Source organism: Maniola hyperantus, chromosome 24 (assembly GCF_902806685.2).
Source record: "Maniola hyperantus chromosome 24, iAphHyp1.2, whole genome shotgun sequence".
Classification (NCBI taxonomy): domain Eukaryota; kingdom Metazoa; phylum Arthropoda; class Insecta; order Lepidoptera; family Nymphalidae; genus Maniola; species Maniola hyperantus.
The window spans coordinates 1,421,948-1,441,508 of NC_048559.1; the positions used below are offsets into that span (position 1 = coordinate 1,421,948).

General features: G+C 40.6%; 3 protein-coding genes across 4 annotated transcripts in view; 1 reads left to right on the forward strand and 2 right to left on the reverse strand.

The window, feature by feature from the left end:
* Positions 1 to 7,377, forward strand: part of Rpt4 (Regulatory particle triple-A ATPase 4) — a 162,721-nt gene extending 155,344 nt beyond the window's left edge. The window contains exons 4-12 of the mRNA XM_069506982.1: positions 407 to 543; positions 856 to 954; positions 1,512 to 1,661; positions 3,106 to 3,229; positions 4,290 to 4,500; positions 5,402 to 5,597; positions 5,764 to 5,929; positions 6,096 to 6,723; positions 7,217 to 7,377. Of these exons, the coding sequence (XP_069363083.1) occupies positions 407 to 543; positions 856 to 954; positions 1,512 to 1,661; positions 3,106 to 3,229; positions 4,290 to 4,500; positions 5,402 to 5,597; positions 5,764 to 5,781 (935 nt within the window). The 3' untranslated portion in view covers positions 5,782 to 5,929; positions 6,096 to 6,723; positions 7,217 to 7,377. The remainder of the gene's footprint in view (positions 1 to 406; positions 544 to 855; positions 955 to 1,511; positions 1,662 to 3,105; positions 3,230 to 4,289; positions 4,501 to 5,401; positions 5,598 to 5,763; positions 5,930 to 6,095; positions 6,724 to 7,216) is intronic.
* Positions 1 to 15,053, reverse strand: part of LOC117993583 (TGF-beta-activated kinase 1 and MAP3K7-binding protein 1-like) — a 64,243-nt gene extending 49,190 nt beyond the window's left edge. Inside the window, exons 1-7 of one of the 2 annotated variants that reach the window (XM_034981390.2) lie at positions 14,775 to 15,053; positions 13,651 to 13,785; positions 12,459 to 12,570; positions 10,848 to 11,112; positions 10,487 to 10,643; positions 9,097 to 9,665; positions 8,367 to 8,472 (exon numbers count right to left, since the gene is read on the reverse strand). In XM_034981390.2, coding sequence (XP_034837281.1) covers positions 9,104 to 9,665; positions 10,487 to 10,643; positions 10,848 to 11,112; positions 12,459 to 12,570; positions 13,651 to 13,785; positions 14,775 to 14,911 — 1,368 coding nt within the window. In that variant the 5' untranslated portion in view covers positions 14,912 to 15,053 and the 3' untranslated portion in view covers positions 8,367 to 8,472; positions 9,097 to 9,103. Of the gene's footprint in view, positions 1 to 8,366; positions 8,473 to 9,096; positions 9,666 to 10,486; positions 10,644 to 10,847; positions 11,113 to 12,458; positions 12,571 to 13,650; positions 13,786 to 14,774 lie in introns of those variants that run through there. The other variant, XM_069506965.1, reaches the window with a different exon arrangement.
* A 1,343-nt stretch (positions 15,054 to 16,396) lies between these two features.
* Positions 16,397 to 17,868, reverse strand: LOC117993514 (transcription factor BTF3 homolog 4-like). Its single transcript, XM_034981318.2, has 2 exons — positions 17,745 to 17,868; positions 16,397 to 17,651 (listed from the first exon to the last, which is right to left on the reverse strand). The coding sequence occupies exon 2, from the start codon at positions 17,626 to 17,628 to the stop codon at positions 17,089 to 17,091; it is 540 nt and encodes a 179-aa protein (XP_034837209.1). The 5' UTR covers positions 17,629 to 17,651; positions 17,745 to 17,868; the 3' UTR covers positions 16,397 to 17,088.
* Between the last annotated feature and the right edge of the window lie 1,693 nt (positions 17,869 to 19,561).

Here is a 19,561-nt window from a genome sequence, read left to right on the forward strand (position 1 = left end):
CCATTTTAGCTTTATGTGTCAACTGTCATGTTAAAAATATGATTTTAGTCCTTAATTTATTATTTTTAACCGACTTCCAAAAAGGAGGTGGTTCTCAATTCTGCCCGTTTCTTTTTTTTTATGGATCTACACCGAATTTTTCGAGGTTTCTGGACTGATTTGCAAAATTATTTTTTTTCCTTTGTGGCTTTCAGTAGCGAGTTTTTAATTTAAAGGTGAACCTTACTTTTGACATGACAGTTGGCACAAAAAGCTAAAATGGTAAGTGAGATCTCAAATTGTAAACAATAATGTATTTTACCAAACAGCTACAGTAACTGTTAAAACAGTTCCATATTGCTCTGGTGTGAAACAGCCTTAACTATTAAAATTATTTTGTGATGAGTAAATTAATCCTTAATTTCAGTCATAGTCAAAGCTACAAATGGCCCCCGGTATGTGGTAGGCTGCCGTCGCCAACTGGACAAGAACAAGCTGAAGGGAGGCACCAGAGTGGCGCTAGACATGACCACTCTTACCATCATGAGGCATTTGCCCAGAGAGGTAAGACATTCTTGTTTGCAGTCATAGTGAAAGCTATAAATGTTGTAGATACAAATGTGAAAGTGTTTTGGTTTGTCTTTCAATCACGACGTAACAAAGCAACAGATGGACATTGATATAGATAGATTTGATATAGATGATGTAGCTGCCAAATTTCATGATTCTAGGTCAACGCGAAGTACCCTGTAGGTATCTTGACAGACAGACAGAACAGGTCAAAGTGATCGTAAAAGGGTTCCGTTTTTCCTTTCAAGGTACTGAACCCTATGGTTTTCAGTATTTTATTGATATAATTGGATGTTTGTTATTCAGGTGGACCCCCTAGTATACAACATGAGTCACGAGGACCCGGGCGACGTCACATATTCGGCCATCGGGGGCTTGCAGGAGCAGATCCGACAGCTGAGAGAGGTAAGAATATCATGTTTTATCAGCATCATCATAATCGACCCATCGCTGGCTCACTACAGAGCACAGGTTTCCTCTCAGTATGAAAATGGTGTTTGAACAGTGCATGCTGCCAGTGATGAGATATGGATCCGAGACATGATCGCTAACTATGAGCCTCATAAGAAAGCTCAGAGTCACTCAGCGGGCGATGGAGAGAGCTATGTGCGGAGTTTCTCTACGTGATCAAATCAGAAATGAGGAGATCTGTAGGAGAACCAGAGTAACCGACATAGCTCAACGTGTTGCCAAGCTGAAGTGGCAATGGGTAGGGCACATAGTTTGTAAAACAGATAGACGTTGGAGTCCCAAGGTGCTGGAATGGCGACCGGAAAACGCTTGGAAGACTCCCCGCTAGGTGGACGGACGAGTCGCAGGGAGCCGCTGGATTCAGGCGGCGCAAGACCGTGGCGTGTGGAAGTCCCTAAAAGAGACCTATGTCAAGCAGTGGACGTCTATCGTTTGATGATGATGATGAAAATGGTTTCACCAATCTTATAGTTTATGCACAAATTTTCCAGGTAATTGAGCTGCCACTAATGAACCCAGAACTTTTCGTCCGTGTGGGCATCACTCCGCCTAAGGGGTGCCTGCTGTACGGGCCGCCGGGGACGGGCAAGACTTTGCTAGCCAGAGCCGTCGCTTCCCAACTGGATGCTAACTTTTTGAAGGTAACCAATCCGTACCCTTACTGTAAATGCGAAAGTGTGTTTGTTTGTTAGTTTATCCTTCAATCATGTTGCAACGGTGCAACGGATTGACGTGATTTTTTGCATGGGTATAAATAAATAAATAAATAAATAAATAATAAATAATAAATTTATTCATAAGAATGCAGGTGACATGACATGGTTATAAAATTAGTTGGCGAGCCTTATGCATTCTACCTTAGAATATTGGTGTATGAATATTTAAGTATTACATTACAGTTAAATTTTTAAAAACATGTAAGTACATATAAATTACAAAATCTTTAAAATTATATAATATTCAGAAAGTAAATTAATTAAGTCATACAAAAACAAGAGAAAAAAAAATAGAAATAATAACAGTCATTTAAATTTTTACATGTCATACAGAGGGGATACCTAACTATTGCACTACAAAGACCATAATTTATTTCAGTCATCTAATCTAAGTCATCAGATTTACATTATTTAGATATTATTTTAGACAAATTATTTGAGCTCATCAATCAAAAATTCCGAGATGTTGTAATAACATTTATTTATAAGCAGCTCATGAGTTTTCCTCTTGAAATTATTTATAGTAGTGTTTTTGTAGTTGTCAGGAAGTTTATTGTACACAGTTATTGCCATATAGTGTGTACTCTTTTCAAACATCTGTAGTCTTTTAGGAGGCACAACTAGTTTGTTCCTTCTCTGAGCTCTACGAGATCTCACCTCACCCAACTCAGCATAAGTTTTAAAATAGTTTGGGTTTTTCTTTACTAGTAATAGCAATTCATATAAATATTGACAGGGTAAGGTAAGAATATGATGTTTCTTAAATAAAGGCTTACAGGTATCCAATGGTTGCAGTCCACATAATGCTCTCAGACATGCTTTTTGTTTTATAAAAACTTTATTAGCAAATACCGAATTTCCCCACAGGATAATCCCATATCTTAATAGTGATGAAACATACCCTTGGTAGGCTATTAATGCTGTTTTCATATCTGAAGTTTGGTGGAGCCGTCTAGATATCTAGGTATAGATAAAGACCTGGAGAGTGACATAGGCTACTTTGTATCCCGAAAAATTAAATAGTTCCCACGGGATTTATAAAAAACCTAATTCCATGTCGTGGGCATCAGCTAGTCAGCTAGTACAGAATTAATTGTACAGAATACCTGTTCTCTTAAAGATCTTTCTTGGGTTCTATACCCGAAGGATGCCAACCCTATTAGCATCCATCCGTCTGTTTGTCCATATACTGTCTGTCTGAACTCTAATAGGCAGAGTGCCGAAATTTTTACAGAATGTGTATTTCTATTGCCGCTATGACAACAAAATTAATATTAAAAAAATTTAAAAACTAAATTGTTATTTCTTGTACGATGGTAACGGAACCCTTCCTGCGTGAGTCCGTGACCGATTTTTATTTGCATTAAAGGTAGTATCGTCAGCCATAGTGGACAAGTACATCGGCGAATCGGCGCGTCTCATCCGAGAGATGTTCAACTACGCCCGCGACCACCAACCCTGCATCATATTCATGGACGAGATCGATGCTATTGGTACGTATTAGACACATTTGTAGAAGACACATTTGTAGTTTGTGTATTTGGGGACGCCAATGCCCAACATGGCAATACCTGCACGCCAATGCTCAACACGTCAATGCCCAACAATGTTTGGGGACGCCAATGCCCAACAGTGTTTGGGGACGTCAATGCCCAACGGTGTTTGGGGACACCACGTGCCCCCAAATACCGTTAGAGGCATTCCGAGACCACAGCACGCCAATGCCCAACGGTGTTTGGGGACACCAATGCCCAACATGTCAATACCCACACGCCAATGCCCAACAGTGTTTGGGGACGCCAATGTCCAACAGTGTTTAGGGACGTCAATGCCCAACGGTGTTTGGGGACACCACGTGCCCCCAAATACCGTTAGAGGCATTCCGAGACCACAGCACGCCAATGCCCAACGGTGTTTGGGGACACCAATGCCCAACATGTCAATACCCACACGCCAATGCCCAACAGTGTTTGGGGACGCCAATGTCCAACAGTGTTTAGGGACGTCAATGCCCAACGGTGTTTGGGGACACCACATGCCCCCAAATACCGTTAGAGGCATTCCGAGACCACAGCACGCCAATGCCCAACTGTGTTTGAGAACACCAATGCCCAACATGTCAATACCCACACGCCAATGCCCAACAGTGTTTGGGGACGCCAATGTCCAACAGTGTTTAGGGACGTCAATGCCCAACGGTGTTTGGGGACACCACATGCCCCCAAATACCGTTAGAGGCATTCCGAGACCACAGCACGCCAATGCCCAACTGTGTTTGGGAACACCAATGCCCAACATGTCAATACCCACACGCCAATGCCCAACAGTGTTTGGGGACGCCAATGTCCAACGGTATTTGGGGCACCACGTGCCCCCAAACACCGCTAGAGGAATTCCGAGACCACAGCACGCCAATGCCCAACATGCCAATACCCACACACAATGCAATCTATAATTTGCCAACCTATAGTTAGCGCCATCTAGTTTTCACTTAGCAAGTTTATTTGAATAATATTGTTGTAGTGTTACAATTGTGATATTTATTCCTTGCAGGTGGCAGACGTTTCTCCGAAGGTACCAGCGCTGATCGTGAAATCCAGAGAACCTTGATGGAACTGCTCAACCAGATGGATGGCTTTGACTCGCTGGGCCAGGTCAAGATCATCATGGCCACCAACCGACCTGATACCCTCGACCCTGCCTTACTGCGCCCTGGTAGACTGGATAGAAAGATCGAGATACCCCTGCCTAATGAGCAGGCCAGGTATGTTCTTTATATCCTGGTAGAATTTCTCAATTATTGTCTTAGTGATATGGTAGACTTTAGATCTTAATAGGGTTTTTTACCCTTTTTAATCTTAATTTGTTTACCAATTTGTGTAACAGCATGTCAGCTTATGAATCAAAATGGTAGCTATTGTTTTCTCGGTATTGTTGTGTTTTTGTGCCAGCTGGGCCGACGACGGTTGTATCTTGAAACTTCTTAATATAGTCCAGGTTGCAGAAAACTCCGTTAGTGCGAGTACTGTCGGCGGTACATTTGTTCGAGACTACGTCATGAAATGTTGCCGATTGAATAGCGCCATCTAGTTGCAATTGTGGCAACTACCACACACTTATCGATCGACTACATTTTTTGTGATATTTTTGGTAGTTTATTATCCACCTTAGGATCAAATTAAGACACTTCATGAAATGATAAAATACCCTATTGTGCCAATTTCCTGGTGCAGTGAAATCATGATGACCAACATGGGGTTATTCAAGGGGCGGACCAACAAATTCCTGAAAGGCCGGCATTGGTGGTTCCTCTGGTACTGCAAATTTTCATGGGCGGCGGGAATCACTTAACATCAAGTGACTCACATGCTCGTTTGCTCGTTATTTTTATTTAAAAAAAATGTTAAGTTGACTCTTATAATATATAATATATAGAATTTAAATAAGTCAAGTTTGACTTAGATTGTAAAAATAATTAAAATTTAATGAATTTAACTATGCTAATAACTATTAGAATTTTATTAATTGTGTTATAATAGAAAAAAATTTGCATGCCAGAAATGGCCGATTACATTGATTCTTACTTACCTTAAAAATTAACTACCATTGTGACATGTATTCTAGCAAAATAAAGGATTTATGATTTATGATTTATGTGTTTTCAGGCTAGAAATCCTCAAGATCCACGCGGCCCCGATCGCCAAGCACGGCGAAATGGACTACGAGGCAGTAGTCAAACTGTCTGATACGTTCAACGGCGCTGATCTACGTAACGTGTGTACTGAGGCCGGCCTGTTCGCTATACGTGCGGAGAGAGAGTATATTGTGCAGGTGAGATACTACACTCATCTTCATATACAGGTCCACTGCTGGACATAGGTAATGGACTACGAGGCAGTAGTCAAACTGTCTGATACGTTCAACGGCGCTGATCTACGTAATGTGTGTACTGAGGCCGGCCTGTTCGCTATACGTGCGGAGAGAGAGTATATTGTGCAGGTGAGATACTAGTCATCTTCATATAGAGGTCCACTGCTGGACATAGGTAATGGACTACGAAGCGGTAGTCACTGTCCCACACGTTCAACGGCGCTGATCTACGTAACGTGTGTACTGAGGCCGGCCTGTTCGCTATACGTGCGGAGAGAGAGTATATTGTGCAGGTGAGATACTACACTCATCTTCATATACAGGTCCACTGCTGGACATAGGTAATGGACTACGAGGCAGTAGTCAAACTGTCTGATACGTTCAACGGCGCTGATCTACGTAATGTGTGTACTGAGGCCGGCCTGTTCGCTATACGTGCGGAGAGAGAGTATATTGTGCAGGTGAGATACTAGTCATCTTCATATAGAGGTCCACTGCTGGACATAGGTAATGGACTACGAAGCGGTAGTCACTGTCCCACACGTTCAACGGCGCTGATCTACGTAACGTGTGTACTGAGGCCGGCCTGTTCGCTATACGTGCGGAGAGAGAGTATATTGTGCAGGTGAGATACTAGTCATCTTCATATAGAGGTCCACTGCTGGACATAGGTAATGGACTACGAAGCGGTAGTCACTGTCCCACACGTTCAACGGCGCTGATCTACGTAACGTGTGTACTGAGGCCGGCCTGTTCGCTATACGTGCGGAGAGAGAGTATATTGTGCAGGTGAGATACTAGTCATCTTCATATAGAGGTCCACTGCTGGACATAGGTAATGGACTACGAAGCGGTAGTCACTGTCCCACACGTTCAACGGCGCTGATCTACGTAACGTGTGTACTGAGGCCGGCCTGTTCGCTATACGTGCGGAGAGAGAGTATATTGTGCAGGTGAGATACTAGTCATCTTCATATAGAGGTCCACTGCTGGACATAGGTAATGGACTACGAAGCGGTAGTCACTGTCCCACACGTTCAACGGCGCTGATCTACGTAACGTGTGTACTGAGGCCGGCCTGTTCGCTATACGTGCGGAGAGAGAGTATATTGTGCAGGTGAGATACTACACTCATCTTCATATAGAGGTCCACTGCTGGACATAGGTAATGGACTACGAAGCGGTAGTCCAAGAAATAAGAAAACAAAGACATCAAATGGACTGTCGCATTGCTTTATTATTATTTGAAATAAACTATTTTTATTTTTATTTATTTATATATTACTGCAACGTTTTACGTAATCATCCCGCCGCGCCGTTGTGTATTATTGCAAACTAGCTTATGCTCGCGACTTCGTCCGCGTGGACTACACATTTTTCAAACCCCTATTTCACACCCTTAGGGGTTGAATTTTCAAAAATCCTTTCTTAGTGGATGCCTACATCATAATAGCTATCTGCATGCCAAGTTTCAGCCCGATCCGTCCAGTAGTTTGAGCTGTGCGTTGATAGATCAGTCAGTCAGTCAGTCACCTTTTCCTTTTATATATTAAGATAATATCTTGTGATAGATACAGCACTAATACTGATGGGCACTTTGTAATTTCCAGGAGGACCTCATGAAGGCGGTGCGCAAGGTGGCAGACAACAAGAAGCTCGAGAGCAAGCTGGACTACAAGCCCGTCTGATTATACAGCATTTATATTATTATAGGCCCGTCTAATATTGTCATCATTATTCTTTCTATTCGTATTAAATAATAGTTTACTTATTTTTCAGTTTCATTTTTAACCTATCATCATTATCAAACCCATCACCGGCTCACTACAGAGCACCCTCTCAGAGTGAGAAGGGTTTTGGCCATAGTCTACCACGCTGGCCAAGTGCGGATTGGCAGACTTCACACACCCTTGAGAATATTATGGAGAGCTCTCAGGCATGCAGGTTTCCTCACGATGTTTTCCGTCACCGTTAAAGCGAGTGATATTTTAATTACTTAAAAACGCATATAACTCCTAAAAGTTAGAGGTGCGTGCCCGGGATCGAACCCCCGACCTCCGATTGGAAGGCGGACGTCCTAACCACTAGGCTATCACAGCTTTTACACATCCTAAATAGTCTGTCTATCCTGCCTATACACATCTAAAAAGTCCAAGTAGGTTATAAGCCCCTCAAATTGCCAATACGCGTGGCCGCCTTTTTAGTGACGTCAGCACTAGACTGAAGTTTCTAGCTGATGGTTTATTTTTATTTCGGCTGACGTCAAAATGACGTCATTTCGATGTTAATGAGACATGGTTCCAGCGCAAAGCAATTTGCGGGACTTTATACGGGAAATTATAACTAACTTGGTAAATTAAACTAGTTGACCATTCAAAAGCACTTGTTTAAGTTTACTTGAATAAAAATCTATTCTATTCTAGATTACTGTCCGTACAAAATAACTTGTCACGCGGGATTTTTAACTATGGGTTAACTGTCATGTCAAAACTACGATTCACCTTTGGATCATTGATCTTTTAAACTTTTAAAGCCTTGGATACTATCTCTATGGGTTCACAGATTCCAGAAACTACGTTCAAGTAAAATTATGATCTAACCTTTGGATCACAATTTATTATTTAATCCTAATTAAATAAATAATTCTTTGTATCTCTAAAAGACTTGGATACTATCTCTATGGGTTCACCGATTCCAGAAACTACATTCAAGTAAAATAAATTGTGATCTAATAAGTAGATTTACAATAAAACAACTTAATAAATATTTATCTATTTATTAAAGCCATTCACAATCACAAAAACAGTTATTTATTAAATAAATATTATTTACAATTAAATGCATTAGTCAATTTTATTAAAAAGCTGTGATAGCGTAGTGGTTAAGACGTCCACCTTCTAATCGAAGGTCGGGGGTTCGATCCCGGGCACGCACCTCTAACTTTTCCGAGTTATGTGTTTTTTAAGTAATTAAATATCACTCACTTTAACGGTGAAGGAAAACATCGTGAGGAAACCTGCATGCCTGAGAGTTCTCCATAATGTTCTCAAACGTGTGTGAAGTCTACCAATCCGCACATGGCCAGCGTGGTAGACTATGGCCAATACCTTCTCACTCTGAGAGGAGACCCGTGCTCTGTAGTGAGCCGGCGATGGGTTAATTCAGATCACAAAATATTAATTTATTATCATAACATTGATCTCGAATCTACATTATAACTACATATATAAGGCACAATAATAAGTACAAAGTCAGCGCAACTTTATAGCTCTAATCTCAAAAATTCTTAACGGATTTTATTCAAATTTTACAATAACAGATACATTGCGACAAGGCTCTCTTGGCACTTGAATGACATTGACAGGGGGGCGCTGTTGGAGAACAGAGGCTTAGAATATTGAAACAAGAACAAAAGGGACCGAAGGGGACACTTGATGGCAACGTTAGTTCCGATTTTCGCCACGCGTCAAGATAGCCTTGTCGCATTTAGTAATTATTTATTTAATAAAACTAGGTAGTGTGCGATTTTTCCTTGCCTTTGCAACATTTTCATAATAACAAGAGAAATCAACATAACCTTTAATCCTTCTATCCTTATCGTAAGGTCGATTCGGATAAATATCGGACGACGATTCGATAGACCGATTAGTATCGATATTCGAATCGTTCGTCTCCACATCGTTACCGGACGAATACACGTCGGAATCGATTTCATTGAGAATCGTATTCGATTTCGATTGTACGATCGGATTGAATCGAACTGCGTTTTGTTTTTGCACTGTTGTGTTTGTATCATTTGTTAATGGGGGTAGGAAATTAAAATTACGTATTAATAAAGTTACATGAGTATTTGGTTTTGGAGTTAAATTATTTCTAGAACAGTATGTGAGGAACTCTTGTTCGATCTCTTCCAGGACGTATTGGCTGACTCGTTTGAAATCGTTCTGTTTTCGGAAGTTTTCCACTATGATTTGTGCTAGCTGTTTGTTTGTTTGTTCGCTGCTACCTTTGACTTCTTGTATTCTTTTGTAAACGCCCGCACTGACTAGCACCAAGAATCTGTAAAGTAAGTTTGATCAATTTTTTTTTTTTTTAAGAATATTATTAGCCATGTTAAATGACTAATGGGGCCGATTCCCATGTACACAATCTCTAAACTAAACTAAAATGACACGTCTAAATCTATTGATATCCCTGTCATAATGTTGCTTGCGGAAAAGGATAGCAGCAGGTTTGGACCTGTTAATTTAGTTTAGTTTAGAGATTGTGTACAAGAGAATCGGCCTCAATATTCCTCTTTCCTCTCCAACTAAGCGTCAAGCTTGTGCTAGGAGTAGGTACGACAATAGTGCAACGGGCAGGGTTTGAACCGTCGACCTTTCCGTTTTCAGTCCACTCCTTTACCCGTTGAGCTATTGAGGCTAAATTAAAAGTTTGTTGGTTATGAAAGTCCTCAGGCCTCATAAGAAAACTTGTAATTTAGCGGGCTATAGAGAGAGCTATGCTTGAATTTCTGTGTGTGATCAAATCAGAAATGAGGAGATCCGTAGGAGAACTAGAGTAACCGACATAGCTCAACGGGTTGCGAAGCTGAAGTGGCAATGGGCATTGGGCAGGGCACATAGTTCGTACGACCGATAGACGTTGGGGTCCCAAGGTGCTGGAATGGCGACCTCGCACCGGAAGACGTAGTGTTGGAAGACCCCCCACTGGGTGGACGGACTACATCAGACTAGTCGCAGGGAGCCGCTGGATGGCGGCGGCGCAAGACCGTTACGTGTGGAAGTCCCTACAAGAGACCTATGTCCAGCAGTGGACGTCTATCGGTTGATGATGATGATAATAGTGGTGGTGCTATATGGAATGGAATTATGAATAACCTGCAGGATTCGTCGAGTGCAATGGGTCCATGTATCTCAGGCGCCGCCACAACAGGCTCCGTGGAGGCGGCGCTGATGGAAGGAAAGGCCTTGTATAAGCCTTTAACGAGATGGTTGCCTAGACAACGCGTGCCGGTTTGGTTTCCTAGGTACTGAGCTGGAAACAAAGATAAAATTACATTGAAATAGGTTCATTTTATATTAGCCATACAAAAAATAACGTCAATCTGTTACACCGTTGCGACGTGATTGAAGGACAAACCAACAAACAAACACACTTTCGCATTATAATAAGAGTACATGTACAGATGTTGCACAAAACTTTATTTGCGAGCGCAGCGAGCGAAAAATATTTCCTCACCATTTCTGAGTTTGTTAACATCCAGGCCGAGCTGCGATAGCCTCAATAACTCGTCCTCATTGTTAAGGCTATGGTCCACCGTGAGCTGCACCACTCTAAGCACAGCATTATCATCAGTGCGGCACAGCAAAGCGCGGGTTTCACCCACGTTGGCGACGTAGAGTTTGTTGTTGTGCACTAGCGCGATGACGACAGTGGCTCCCCCAGACAGATGCTGGTCTATTTCCTTCAGGCGGTAGAGGATGTTGTCGCAGTTTGGGTTCATCTGTGAAAGATAAAAGGTTGTTGATTAAAGATTTTTTTTTAAGCCAAGTTTCTACGCATTTTTATGGACTAGACTAGATAGTCCAATATAACATCTGTGGCCCTACCGCGGTTGTTTGACAGCTACAATGTCACGATCACAATAATCTCTGATTGGTTAATGCTCGCTCACTATTGGCTACAATGCATTGTTGCAACAAGAATGGCACAAATTCAGCCAATCAGAACAATTGAGATTGTAATAATGATTGATGCAGGTTTTAGACAATCGCCCTACTGATGTCATTAATAACGCGTGTTACAATACGACAAGGCTCTCTTAGCACTTGAATAACACTGAAATGAAAATGAAAATGAAATGAAAATGAAATGAAAAAATGAAAATGAAAATGAAAATGAAAATGAAAATCTTTTTTTATTCGTATAAACTTTTACAAGTGCTTACGAATAGTCGGATGCATCTACCACTGGTTCGGAATGCCTTTCCTGCCGAGAAGAACCAGCAAGAAACTCGGCGGTTGCTCTCACTGACAGGGGGGTGCTGTTGGAGAACAAAGGATATAATATTCAAACTAGAACAAAGGGGGGGGGGTTTGTTCTCTCTTTCTCTTCTATCTGCGATCAGTCCCTGGACTATAAACAGATTGGAGGTTTTGACGACCTCCCTGGCGCAGTGGTGAGCGCTGTGGTCTTAATAGTGGGAGGTCGATTCCCGGCAGGGGTTTGGGATTTTATCATTTCTAAATTTCTAGTCTGGTCTGGTGGGAGGCTTCGGCCGTGGCTAGTTTGGTAACTAGCCACGGCCGAAGCCTCCCACCAGACCGCGGCACGGCTTTGCTGGTAGGGTGGTCCCTACCAGCAAAGCCGTGCCGCCAAGCGATTTAGCGTTCCTGTACGATGCCGTGTAGAAACCAAAGGGGTATGGGTTTAATAAAAACTGCCATACCCCTTCCATGTTAGCCCGCTATCATCTTAGACTGCATCATCACTTACCACCAGGGTAAGTCAAGCAGTCAAGGGCTAACTTGTATCTGAATAAAAAAAAATTAAAAAAAAGTTTCGTAAATGTACACGACGTGTTCTGGAGTGGAGACCGCGTATCAGCAAGCGCAGTGTGGGACGACCTCCAACCCGCTGGACTGACGACCTTAAGAAGATAGCGGGAAGTGGGTGGATGGGGAAGGTGGAGGATCGTGTGTGGTGGCGTGCTCTTGGGAAGGCCTATGTCCAGCAGTGGACGCAAATAGGCTGATTGATTGATTGATTGATTGAAATGTACACAGTTAGGCTTTGTACATCCCTTCAAGGTGAAGTACTATTAACTAAACTTGAACAATGAACTTGAACCTGTGCAGTGTGTGCATTCAGTATTTGCAGTCGGTACTGCAGACTGGTCCTCTCGGCGATCATGCCGTCATAGTTCTCTATGTACGCCTTCTCTACAGACACAAATGCATTTCTGGAAAATAAACAGTACATTCAATCATTTTTTTTTAATAATCTAAATAAACTTGCGTTGACACATTGGCCCCGTGTCATATCAGGAAGACAGCATCAAGACCGGGAGCCGCAGCAGAAACAGCTGAAAACGGCAAGCGGCGCAAGTATGCCTCTCTTATAGAGAGTTACATTTTTGTGCCGTTTGCCGTGGAGACCCTGGGGCCATGGAGTCTTAGTGCTAAAAAATTTTTACGAGACATTTCACCGCGATTAATAGCCTTATCTGGTGACAGAAGGGCTGGCTCATTTTTTGCGCAACGGATCAGCCTGGCTGTCCAGCGCGGAAATGCAGCCAGTATTCTTGGCACCATTCCACGCGGTCATGATTTATATAGTAATTAGATAAGGCTAGCTTTAGGTTTTATTGTAATAATCCAATACCAATAACCATTTGCCTCGAAAAAAAAAAAATTAAATATATAAAAGGAAAAGGTGACTGACTGACTGATCTATCAACACACAGCTCAAACTGCTGGACGGATCGGGCTGAAATTTGGCATGCAGATAGCTCTTATGACTTAGCCATCTGCTGAGAAAGGATTTTGATAATTCAATCCCTAGGGGGCTAAAATGGGGGTTTTGAAATTTGCGTAGTGCACACGGGCGGACGAAGTCGCGAGCATGAGCTAGTGCAGTATAAATTATAATGCACAAGCAGAGGAAGATTATCCCCAAGGCAAACTAGGCACGTGCCTAGGGGCGCGGGGTTACGAAGGGGCGCGCGCTATCATGTAGTTCCATTACCTGGTCTGCCTTCTTATCCCTTCTAATATTATATCGGAGTGACCGAAACTGCCTCTTCTTTAATATAGCAAAGTGTCATAACGTGATGTTCTACACTCGTTTACATAAATAGTATAATCACCAACTACCAGCTATGCAATGAGATGATTCCTCATTCTTTCGAAGTGAGTAAATTTTTTTAATATGGCTGTTAGAGGGGCGACTATATAAGGGGCTTGCCTAGGGCACTCTTGACATTTAATCCATCTCTGTGCACAAGTTATAATATTAGTGAGGATATTGTAAGATAACAAACCTTAATCGTTCTCTTATCTCTTCATCTGTATTATTTATTGAAGGTGGCGGAAACAGTAACTCAGCAGCCATCCTCTGCATGATAAACCTGGCCGCTTCCAAACCATTGTGTGGCTCAAACACGCCATATAGGCAACTGAAAAAACATTAAACAAATAATAGTTATCTAGTTATTTACCGGTTAATTGTTTATTGTTAATTCTAATTAGGTACCCACGACACAGCACTACCTAGTGTGGGTACCATAACACAATGTTATAATTGACAGAATTGAACTATGGTAAATAAATATTTTTTCATATTCATTTTCATTTTAAAAGGATTGTTTTACGATAATAAATATATGATAGATATCAGCGCCTATTCATCTCATCTCAGAATCAATCATCTAATCATCGAATTTATATTGATCTATTGATCTCAGGGCCGCTAGGCCAGACATGTTCTGGAGTGGAGACTGCATACCAACAAGCGCAGTGTGGAACAACCTCCAACCCGGACTGACTACCTTAAAAAGTTAGTGGGAAGTGGGTGGATGAGGGAGGCAGTGTGTTTAAGGCAGCAGTCCAGCAGTGGACGCAAATTGATTGATTGAGAACATGCTAGAATAAAGAATCATCGTCATTATGATCAACCCATCGCCGGCTCACTACAGAACACGGATCTCCCCTCAGAGTGAGAAGGGTTTTGGCCATAGTCTACCACGCTGGCCATGTGCGGATTGGTAGACTTCGCACACCTTTGAGAACATTATGGATGTTTTCCTTCACCGAAACAAGTGACATTTAATGACTTAAAACAAAAAGTTAGAGGTGCGTGATCGAACCTTTTGACATATTTTGTATTAAGTACTATCTTGTTTTTTTATTCTTTTGTGACTAAGTATTAAATTTGGCAAATTTTATCAAAACTATGTACACGTTGTTAGGAATATCATATTGCGTGCTAATAGGCAGAATTTGGCTGTACCTTTTTGTTTTGTAACATCTCCACTGTTTACCCAGATTCGCAATAAAGAAATTTGAATTTGAATTTGAAATTTGAATTTGAACACCCGACCTCCGACTAGAAGGCGGACGTCCTAACCACTAGGCTATCACAGCTTTTATAATAAAGAATACTTACGCATTATCCTCTGTCTGGCAATAAAAGCAAAGATAGTCGTCGTTTGAACTGTTCGTGCCATCTCCAGGTGAAAAATAGGAAGCGACGCAGGTATTGCGACATTTCGGCAAATCGTCAGTCCATGGCCTGGCTATCATTATTATCTAGGCAATCAACACTTTCACACCAAATATTTAGGATTTGAAATTGCAAAAATAACAAAAATCGTAGGCAAAGTCGAAATCACATAGGCTGAAAAATCAAAATAGAATAGAATATAGATAGAACCACGGGATAGAACAAAACACAGACCAATGAACAAAACATATAATTTGTCAAACTCTGAAGTTTTTTTTTTTTTTTTTTTAATACAATAAAACTTAAAGCTAGCCTTATCTAATTACTATATAAATCATGACCGCGTGGAATGGTGCCAAGAATACTGGCTGCATTTCCGCGCTGGACAGCCAGGCTGATCCGCTGCGCAAAAAATGAGCCAGCCCTTCTGTCAGCAGTTGAGGCTATTAATCGCGGTGAAACTCTGAAGTGACATTGACGTGACGTGACAGCTTATCAAAACAAAATGTCAGATGCGTTTTGTTTCTGCTAATGCTTGCATTACTTTTATATGACCTTGAGCCTTTGGGCTAACTTAATGGACACAGAAAACTTTGTACCTATCATGTAGTTACCTACCCCTTGAAAAAATATTTTTAGATTATCTATTTCAAAATGACCTATAGGAATAAGTCTTTCCGTATGCAAACCTGCCAATCGGCTGTAAACTTTAATGTGATGATGATGCATCATAAGTATGTAGTTACCTTACCTACCTATGCATTAAGCATATACCATTGTATGAAACCACATTTTCCCAGTAGGCACTTAGGTAGATAAGTCCCTAACCACAGTGATAGGTACTATCAGCTTGAGCTACGTACCACAACTTCATTTGTTGGTAGATAATTATTGAGGGAGTGCTCTTATCTAAAATAATTTTATTATAATTAGGAATTACTTACTACCTAATTACATTGTATAAAATTATATAAATATACCTACCTAATTTTTGTACTTACAAAAAATATACATAATATTCATACTTACCAAAACCACCAGCAGTGATAGCATGTGGTTAAAACGTCCACCTCCTATTCAGAGGGTTGGTGGTCCAATCGAGGGCATGCACCTCTAACTTTTAGAATTCATGTGCATTTTAAGCAATTAAATATCACTTGCTTTAGTGGTGAAACCTGAAGAGTTCTCCATAATGTTCACAAAGGTGTGTGAAGTCTGCTTATCTGCACTTGGCCAGCATGGTGGAATATGGCTTAACCCTTCTGCGAGGAAACCATGCTCAGTAGTGAGCCAGGTTGATCATTATAAAATTTGATAGCTACCAATAATAAAAATATTAGTTTAAGCTAAATTAGAATAAAATCAAAAAGTCAAAGGTCAATACTGAATACTTACCAATTCAGACATATTTAAAAAATCTTATTTACCTACTATGACTCATGTCTGCACTGACTAATTTAGTATGTTTGTGCTTATAATAATATTATACCTATTATGATAAAACTGATGTTATTATGATAAAACTGATCTTAATTTCAAAAGGGGAAAAAATTAAACAAAATATATTGCTTTGACGAAATTTTATGCCCTGACTCATGTCAACTCATAACAAACTTGGCCTTTTACATTTTACAATTTTTTTTTATTATACAATATTATTAGCTCTGTTACCTATAGAGCCATCTGTGACTAACTTCAATTCTTTTAACCCTAAGTTTTTTAAATGAGAAAGCAAATGAATTAACAGTTTTTGAAAATAGGTACCTTTTTATAAAATATTATAATGGTGCATACACCATTCTATACGCGATATAATAATTATATTATACCAGTGTGCTGATTTCTTTCCTATTCTTATTAAAATGCTATATTTTATAACAAAATTTAGTTATACTGCCCATATCTTGATAGATATTCAAAATAATTCTCCATTTCCTATAAACCGAGAATTCTGTTTCCTCACATTATGCTGTGTTAAAATAAAGTAAAAATTGTATTGTTAGTGCTTGGTGTAAAGAAGCATTTATCTGGATGGCTGTACACAGAATTTCCAAAGCCCAAGAGTTTATTTAAAAAAAAAGTATCCCTCACTGGCACCATCACCGAACAGAACAGTCCACAATTCAAATTAGGAACACAGTAAAATATATGAAAAAATACATATTTTGACTTTTAAGACACACCTCTTTGCCTTTGGAAACCCTAAATCACTTCGGGAGAGCAAAATTAAAAACTAAAATTCTTGTAGGGGGTCTATTTAATCCGTCTTCTTATCTGCGGCTTTGGTTTCTGTCTCTGGTTTTTTCTCCTTTTCATTTTCGGGTTCCTTCTCTTTCTCCTCAGTGATTACTTCCTTGGCCTCCTGTTTTGACGCTTCGTCAAAGTTTCCGACTAGGTTAGGGACTTCGTCGTCTTCATCGAGCGGTTTCGGCGGCGCCACACTTGACGCAATTTTCTTTAACTGGTTTAAACCTTCAGGCCCCAACTGGCTCAGAATACCTGGGAGCATCTCAGCGATTTGCTTGTTCTCCCCATGCCCGGTTATAGCGAATGTGTTAGCCGCGAGCGATGCCTGCGCCTTAGGATTGTTGAAATGTATCACTGTACCATCGTCCTTTATCATATTCACCTCCTCGATTCCTGGAATAGTATTCACTGAGAGCTTTTTGAGTGAAGACTGGAGTTTCTTGTCGTCTGTGGCGGCGGTCGCATGGACGACCTTCTTTTTACGCCTCGGAGTCCCCTTACCGCCTATGCGGACTTGCGACTGCAACTTTTTCAGCTTTTCGGTATTCATTCTTCTATTTCACCACGTAATACCTACCGGCAAAGAAGCAACGCACTTTTTAGTGATGTTTATGTGTTGATTTCAGTCGCGAACATAGGTTTTTCTTGTAATTTGATCGTACGCACGTGTTTTGAACACCGGCTAGTTACAAAGGGAAAATGGTGGATTTGCGGACAAGTTGAAGTTATTTCTGAATTTTGACGTCGTGCGATTGGCAGTATTGTGGAAAACTCGTTCCGTTTCATGAAAGTTTTCATAATAATATTCTTGTTATTTTAATATAATAAAAAAATCTACTCCAAAAACACAATTTTTTACGAAAGGTAAATTAGGATTTACGGGCCATTTACTATATTTTGTTCACATTTTACTAATTTAACTAAAAATAATAATATTATATTGATTAATGATTCATGTGGGAAAATCAATTTTCAGGAAGTTTTATAAAACTAATAGCACAGCTAATAGATAGGGTTTCTGTGTAAAATAATCACTAATGAACTTCAATATTATAGATAGTTTATTAATTCATAAACTGCGTGTAACGAAAGGTTTTGCACCATTTTGCAGTCATGGTTATCATCGCTAGATGGCGTTGAATGAAATCTAGAAATAGTTTATGGCAAGTTTATGGTTCATATCCACTGAATGACATTTGGTTTTGGAGTTTTTGGAGAGACAAAGTTGCCAAAAAGCTCAAGTAGATGTCGCTACAAGTATCACAATCAGTATTATTATAGATGCGAAAGTGTGTTTGTTGGTTTATTGGTTTGTTGGTTTGTCCTAAAATCACTTCGCAACGGTGCTACGGATCGACGTGATTTTTGCATAGGTATCATAGATGGACATAGGCTACTTTTTTATCCCCGAAAATCAAAGTTCCCACGGGATTTTAAAAACCTAATTTCACGCGGGCGAAGTCGCGGGCATCAGCTAGTCACTTATAATACCTACCCCTATTATTTAATGTGAAAGTGTGTTTGTTTGTTGGTTTGTCCTTCAATCAAGTCACAATGTTGCAACGGATTGACGTGATTTTTTGCATGGGTAGGTAGGTATAGTTTAAGACCTGGAGGTTAATTTATTTTAAAAACCTAAATCCACGCGTAGGTACCAAAAATACCGTGGGAACTCTGATTTTCCGGGATAAAAAGTTGCCTATGCCAATTTCCGGGATGTAAGCTACCTCTGTACCAAATTTCATATAAATCGGTTAACCGGATGGGCCGTTAAGAATCCCGTGGGAACTCTTTGATTTTCCGGGATAAAAGTAGCCTATGTCCTTCCTAGGGATGTAAGCTAACTCTGTACCAAACTTCATCAAAATCGGTTAAACTGTTGAGCCGTGAAAAGCTAGCAGACAGACACACTTTCGCATTTATAATATTAGTATGGATTGAACGATTCCTGTAATAAAAACCCGTGAACGTCTTAGTTCCTAAAAAAAAAAAAATCATTAGAAAATCTTTATTAGTGAAACTCAGTACAGTTTAGCGAGTTCTGACGACCTCCCTGGCGCAGTGGTAAGCGCTGTGGTCTTATTAGTGGGAGGTCCCGGGTTCGATTCCTGGCAGGGATTTAGAATTTTACAATTTCTAAATTTCTGGTCTGGTCTGGTGGGAGGCCTCGGCCGTGGCTAGTTACCACCCTACCGACAAAGCCGTGCCGCCAAGCGATTTAGCGTTCCAGTACGATGCCGTGTAGAAACCAAAGGTGTATGGGTTTAATAAAAACTGCCATACTCCTTCCAGGTTAGTCCGCTCCCACCTTAGACTGCATCGTCACTTACCATCAGGTGAGATTGCAGTCAAGGGCTAACTTGTATCTGAATAAAAATAAAAAAAGCTAATTTTACTGTAGTACCTACTGTACACAAATATCTAAACTAAACTAACATGGCACGTCGAAATCTATTGCTATCCCTTTCATAATGTTGTTTGTT

Bases quoted from the DNA above. Each gene is read 5' to 3' on its own strand.
- LOC117993514 (XM_034981318.2), bottom strand. From the start codon at position 17,628: ATGAATACCGAAAAGCTGAAAAAGTTGCAGTCGCAAGTCCGCATAGGC.